This window comes from Phaseolus vulgaris, chromosome 2 (assembly GCF_051622355.1).
Source record: "Phaseolus vulgaris cultivar YP4 chromosome 2, ASM5162235v1, whole genome shotgun sequence".
Lineage (NCBI taxonomy): Eukaryota > Viridiplantae > Streptophyta > Magnoliopsida > Fabales > Fabaceae > Phaseolus > Phaseolus vulgaris.
This window is the reverse complement of record NC_143499.1, coordinates 7,965,784-7,973,087: the sequence shown is the minus strand read 5'-3', so window position 1 is coordinate 7,973,087 and position 7,304 is coordinate 7,965,784. Positions and strand designations below refer to the sequence as shown.

The 7,304-nt window shown below is 34.5% G+C and overlaps 1 protein-coding gene across 1 annotated transcript; it reads left to right on the top strand.

Moving 5' to 3' along the window:
• The first annotated feature begins 1,250 nt into the window (after positions 1 to 1,250).
• Positions 1,251 to 3,197, top strand: LOC137810541 (putative aspartyl protease At4g16563). The gene has a single exon (XM_068611879.2). The coding sequence runs from the start codon at positions 1,581 to 1,583 to the stop codon at positions 2,988 to 2,990; it is 1,410 nt and encodes a 469-aa protein (XP_068467980.1). The 5' UTR covers positions 1,251 to 1,580; the 3' UTR covers positions 2,991 to 3,197.
• The last annotated feature ends 4,107 nt before the right edge of the window (positions 3,198 to 7,304 follow it).

The following is a 7,304-nucleotide window of genomic DNA, read 5'->3' as shown; positions in this document are numbered from 1 at the left end:
GTTGGTGTAGTGCTCAATATGTTCCCAAGAACGCTATTTCAATTTCAAAACTATGATTTTAATTTTAATGAAAAATATCGAGCAAGTAATAACTGCTTAAGTAAATTTCCCATCCTTTCGGTTTTTTATAATATGCGTGATTCTATGGAGGAGAGAAAATAGAAAACACATTTTACTTAGACATTATATTTTGGTTTAGAAAAAATAGTTCAGAACTAGTTTTAGATTTTAAAATACGAATAAAATTTATTTTTATTAATACATTTAAAATATACTGATTCCTTTCAAACTCATTCTATATTAGAGGGAACAAATCATTAACTTCACGAATCACTGATAATTTCATAAAATTACAATTAAAATTTACACATGCATCTAACCACAATTTTGTATGAAAAAATCCTTTTATTTATGCTATAAAATATATCAAATTATAATGAAAATGTTACTCACCGAATTGTCTTTAATCAGTGGCACAACATGGTTATATTTGAAGACTTTGGTTCCCTACCTTTTTTAAAATTATATATAAATAAAATTATTTGTAATATTAGTATATTTTATATATTTGACACTCTAAAAGAATGCATACATATATATAAAAAAGTTTGATATCTCAGAATATTTCCTGATAATTCACTACCGTCTTTAATAGCAATAACAGTTAATAATAATTAAAGAAAAAAAATCTAGATTATAAAACAATAAGTGAAAAAAGAATGTTATATCCTTTGATTAAGAAGAAAAATAAAATAATATTTTTTAGAGCATCTTAAATTTCAAGACGTGGATATTCCTAGATAGTCGTTTTTTAAATAAGGGGCGATAAAGTCATTTAATTGTTAACGATAAAGTTGTGTATCCTTAAATTACTATAACAGGTTACAAAAAAGAAGAGTATTAAATAGAAAAACTAACGTTTCTGAAATATTTTGTTAAAAAATATAATTATATAGAAGCAATAAAAGGGAAGGTTTAATACGCGTAAAAATATATGAAATTTTGCAATTTAAGATTCCATAGTGAAGCTTAAGGATAAGGAGTATTATTAGGAAGGGGTCCAATCCCATTAATATGTTGGAAAAAGATTGATGCCCACTTCATCATACTTAACACCTAATTAAGTCAGACAAAGTGAGCACATTTTTGAAGTTGGAATTCATTAACAAAATGATAATTTTATCAGAATATTTCCAGAAAGAAATAACTATAAAAAGAAAAGAGTATAAAGAGGCTAATATTTATGTGTCTTTAACAGAGAAAGGTAAAGCAGCAAAAACCGCAGAACTGAGTCACAAAACAAAACAAAACAAGGTTCTCTTATCTTATACTTTGCTTAAGCTACCAAATCCCAATTATTGTGCCAAAAGCAACTTCATTGCAGTCTCCAATTCCAAAGCTGCTGAATTTTCAAATGATTTAAACTCTTCTTTGCTTGAATATTGAGTAATCATGAATACACATTAAGCAAAGACAATAACAATAACACCTTCCTCGTATACCCCCACCACCAACAACTTACTAGGTTATACTATACACTCTCTCCTCCTACAATTCAAAACCTGTCTCTAACTCAAACCATGCCTTCTCCACTGTTCCTCCTCTGTTTCATGCTCTGCATTTCCCACGCACACCAAATCATTCTGTTACCCTTAAGACACTCAATTTCCAAAACCCAATTTAACAGTACCCATCACCTTCTCAAAACCACCTCCACTCGCTCAGTCGCACGCTTCCACCGCCATCGCCAGAGCCAAAACTCAGTCTCTCTCCCACTTTCTTCAGGAAGCGACTACACCCTTTCCTTCAACTTAGGTTCACACCCTTCTCAATCCATAACCCTTTACATGGACACAGGCAGCGACCTCGTGTGGTTCCCATGCGCACCCTTCCAATGCATTCTCTGCGAAGGCAAATTCAACGCCACAACACCCCTCAAACTCACGCGCTCCCACCGCGTCTCCTGCCAATCCCCTGCATGCTCCGCAGCACACTCCTCTATGTCCTCCCACGACCTCTGCGCAATCGCACGTTGTCCTCTCGACAACATTGAAACCTTTGATTGCTCTTCTGCCACGTGTCCACCTTTCTACTACGCTTACGGCGACGGAAGCTTCATCGCGCGCCTCTACCGCGATTCGCTATCTATGTCCTCTCTTTTCCTTAAAAACTTCACCTTCGGTTGCGCCCACACCGCACTCGGTGAACCCACCGGCGTCGCGGGTTTCGGTTGGGGCTTGTTGTCCCTCCCTGCGCAACTTGCCACGCTCTCTCCAAACCTCGGTAACCGTTTTTCTTACTGTCTGGTTTCTCACTCTTTCGATGAACAACGAGTTCGCAAACCGAGTCCACTCATTCTCGGCCGCTACGACGACTCCGGCGAGGGTAGTGAGTTTGTTTACACCTCCATGCTTCGGAACCCGAAGCATCCTTATTTTTACTGCGTCGGTCTCTCCGGTATTTCCGTCGGGAAGAAGACTATTCTGGCGCCGGAGATGCTGCGGAGGGTGAACGGCAGAGGGGACGGCGGCGTGGTTGTTGACAGCGGAACCACGTTCACGATGTTGCCGGCGAGTTTGTATAACTCGGTGGTGAGTGAGTTCGACCGGCGAGTCGGGCGAGTTCAGAAACGCGCGAGTAAGGTGGAGGAAAAAACGGGGCTTGAACCTTGTTATTTTTTGGAAGGTTTGGTGGAGGTGCCTACGGTGACGTGGCACTTTGTGGGTAATGATTCAAATGTGGTGCTGCCTAGGGGGAACTATTTTTATGAGTTTTTGGACGGTGATGATGGGGTTAGGAGGAAGGTTGGGTGCTTGATGATGATGAACGGTGGTGATGACAGTGAGTTGAGCGGTGGACCTGGGGCCACACTTGGGAACTATCAGCAGCAAGGGTTCGAGGTGGTGTATGACTTGGAAAACCAGCGCGTGGGTTTCGCTAAGAGGGAATGCGCTTCGCTTTGGGATAACCTCAACCGTCACAAAAGCTAGTGTTTACTGTTCTCTGTACCACCGGATTAAAGATTCTGTCAATTGGATCGGGTCGGGTCGGGTCTGGTCTCTTGTAAATGGAAAAATAAGGTGGTGGGTTTGGGTTCGGGCTCCCTTCTTCAAGTGTATGATATGAAAACTAAGTGAAGTACAAATGCTTACAGTTTTTTTATGATTTTTTTGTACGATTAATTTTTTTGTTTGAAATCGTGTCTGGTGTGTTTGATTAAAACATCATGAGTATTTAACGTTAGTTAGTTTATTTTGCTAAATATTTTGGAGGGAAACTATGTGTACCATAAGATAACATATCTACATAATTTCACTAACGTTTAAATGGAAGTCTGTTATCGTGGAAGTATAAGTTAATGTAAATTCATTTTATGTAATCTATTTCTCTCAAAATATCCATTTGTTTTAACTCAGCTTTTCATGACATGTCAAAAAAGTTTAGATATTTAATTTTGGGTTTTAGAGATTATATATCTACGTTTCATTTATTTATTCCTAACCTTTGTTTCTCTTAGTTTAAAATATTAAATGTTTGTTTCTGACATTCCATCTACTGAATATTTTGGGAGTGGGTGGGGGAGGGTAGCCTATTTTGGAATTTTATACACAACCTAAGTTTATATCTTATTTGTCCAAAAAAGAGAGAAGAGGCATATGAATATTGCTAATTTATAAATAATTTAAATAATAATATCTAAAAGGAAAAAATAATATAGGTATAGTATTCAATATTCAACCTGGAATGAGTTATAGGGTTAAATACGAAAATAATTCCTAAATTAATGAAAACTTAAAGTTTATAATAAAAAAGTTTTTTTTATTAAAGAAATTATTAAGGAAATAATAATTATCAAATTATATGCTATTGTATGCAATATTTGACGATATTATATGCAATTAATTTAATAATTATATAATCTCATGATTAGTATTCTACCTAATTAGATTGGAATTTGGGGAATAGAAATTCTTTATATATTTCCTATACATGAAGTGATGTAATATACACATAAACCTTTCTTCTTCTATTTTTTATCATTTTCTTATATGGTATCATAGCACCGATCTTGGTGCCCTGACAACCTCTCCATTTTTATCCCCTAAATAAAAAATCATGTCTGGCAAAGAAGGCACCAGTAACGAGTTCGATAGAAACCTTGTACAACGCTTCAGTGTTGAGCAAATTCAGCAATTGGCAATGGCTATTACTCGCTCAACAATAACGGTAAAAGTGACACGTTTGTTAGCTCTACAGGTCTGCTTGCCCATAACTCCTCTTCTAATTCTGCTTTTACGAAACCATGGATTTTGGATAGCGGAGCAACCGATCACATTGCATCTGATTCACGATTTTTCACACACACTTCATCATCATTTATTTCAAATGTTAATCTGCCCACAGGCTCAACTGCGTCCATCCCATCTACGAGCACAATTAAATTCAATGACAATGTTCATTAGTAAGATAACCAGTTCACTAAATTGTTGTGTCGTACAAGATTTGGCTATGGGGAGGATGATTGGCTCGGGTAAAACACGCAGGCTTATACTACATGTCTCTCTTCCAAAGCCCACGCATCTCAAATATCGACCGATCCTGATTTATGGCACAAGCGCCTTGGATATCCTTCTCTGGCGTGTCTACAACTTGTATCTTCCTTACTACCTATCCCTATCAATAAAAATCTCATCCCATTCATAATAATTGTAGTATTTGTCCTAACGTTAAACAGACAAGGCTACCATTTCCTTTAAGCACAATAAAATCTCATTCTCCATTTAATCTATTGCATTGTGACATTTGGGGTCCTCATAAAACCCCAACTCATTTTGGAAAATGTTTTTTTCTCACTATAGTCGATGACTATACTAGATGTACTTACCTATTTCTTATGAATCACAAATCTGAAACCCAACATCTCTTAGAGTCATTAATTACATTTGCACAAAATCAATTTCAAGCATCTACTAAAATCATCCGCGTTGACAACAGACTGGAATTTATTTCAATGTATGATTTTTTTTCTCAAAAAATGTATTGAATGTCAACGCACTTGTGTCTACACTCCTCAACAAAATGGAGTAGTAAAACGCAAACATAGACATGTTTTAAACACAGCACGAGCCCTTCTATTTCAATCCAATTCACTATTAGAATTTTGGGGAGAATGCGTTTTAACCGTCACATATATCATTAATCGTTTGCCATCACCTTTACTAAAAAATAAATCACCTTTTGAGCTACTATATAATCAACCACCTTCACTTTCTCACCTAAAAACTTTTGGTTGCCTCTGTTACGCAACTGCTGTTTCACCTAAGCAAAAATTTGATCCGCGCGTCCGACAATGCATCTTCATTGGTTATCCTCACAGTCAAAAAGCATACAAATACCTTAGATGTTGGATTGACATTTGAGCAAGATGAATCACTTGGTCAATGCATAGTTGGATATTGTGATTCTGATTATGCAGGTGATTTGGATAAGCGACGGTCTACAACTGACTATTTGTTTACTTTAGCAAAAGCGCTAGTTAGTTGGAAGTCTACCTTGCAGTCTACAGTGGCTTTGTCTACGACAGAGGCAGAGTATATGGCGATTACAGTGGCTTCATGGGTTGCTTAAAGACTTGGGAGTTGGCCAGAAACAACTTGAGTTATATTCTGACAGTCAGAGTGTTATTCATTTAGCAAAGAATAAAGTCTTTCATGCACGGACGAAACACATTGATGTTCGCTATCACTTTGTGCGTGAGATTCTCGAAGAAGAGGAGATTGTTCTCCAGAAGATTCACACTACGGAGAACCCAGATATGCTCACCAAGGTGGTTACAAGGACCAAGTTTGAACATTGTTTAGACTTGGTTAATATCTTGCACATTTGAAGTTGGCGCCCGGAGGCGCAAATTTGAAGCACTGCAAAGTTTGTTTTTGTTATGTTTTGAGAAGATTTGTTTTAGGTGGGACTTGAAATTAAGTCAAAGTGGAGATTTGTTGATTTTGGCTTAATCCCAAGTCCCACATCGGAGGGTTCATTGTTTGGGAAGGAGGTTTGAGGGTTATAAATTAAACTCTCATCCTTCATTGTTATATATCTCAATTTTGTAATATCTTCTCTCATAATAATAAAAGTGAGTTGTTTTTGCTGTGCTCGGAGATTAGGCTAAATTGACCGAACTCCGTTAACAATTTTCTGGTGCATTTTTTCTCTTTATCTCTTTTATTATTCCGCTTTATTTATTCAATATTATTTATCGGGTAGCTCTGTAAATCATATAAATAAAAGAGCTTAGATGGTGAAAAAATCTTCAAGATTTTTTTCACCTATTTTAATAAATTTATTGAAACTGTACCGTTGAATGTCACATAAATCAAAATAAGTGGATTTTTATATGAACAATTGACTTATTTTATATAGATTATAAAATTAAATTTAACATTTATGGTTCATATTTTTAAAAAAAATATCGTCTAGCTTCAACAAAATTGTCTTCAAAAGAATAAAAATAATCTTAAAGGCGAGAGAAGAATAAAAATAAAATAATGTATTGTATTGTAGTTAGTGTAGTAAGAAACTTACATATATACATGCATGGACACCTACTTCCAATCACGCACACGTGTGCTTCTGGATAACCCATACTCCAACCCAAAACAGTTAATAAAAAGGTACAGTTGTATCATTTTGTCGTTATTAACCCATTTGGACCACGTAAAAGAAAGTGGAGAATATAAAAAATAAGATTAAAAATGAGTTCAAAAAAGTTGTTTATTATGTATGTAAAAAATAAAACTTTCCAATATTTATTATTGTAATATATATAGGCGTAGATAACACAATTAATTAATTATGTCGTCTACAAAATAAATTGATTTTTTTTACTTTTATTTATATATAATACTTATATATAAAGAAGGAGATTTTCTCTTTAATTTTATTTTATTTTATTTTATACTTATATCAATATTTAATTTTATTTTTTTTAAAAGATATTAAGACAGTTATAAAAAACAGTTTTCAATGTAGAATATATTTTTTTGAATTTAATTTTTTAAATATATCTCAATTTTTTTAATTTTCATATGCAGTTATTACTTTATAATTTGAATTTTTGAGATTTTATCACAACTTTTTTTTCGATCTTTCTTATTTTATCTCTCTTCTTTTTTTTAAATTCAGTAATATAACTTTCATGCTTTGTATCTCCATACTCTCTATTTCTTCCCTAAATACAGATACACATAAATTTATATTTCATTTAAATAAATATAAATATAAATATAAATATATAAAAAAAAATA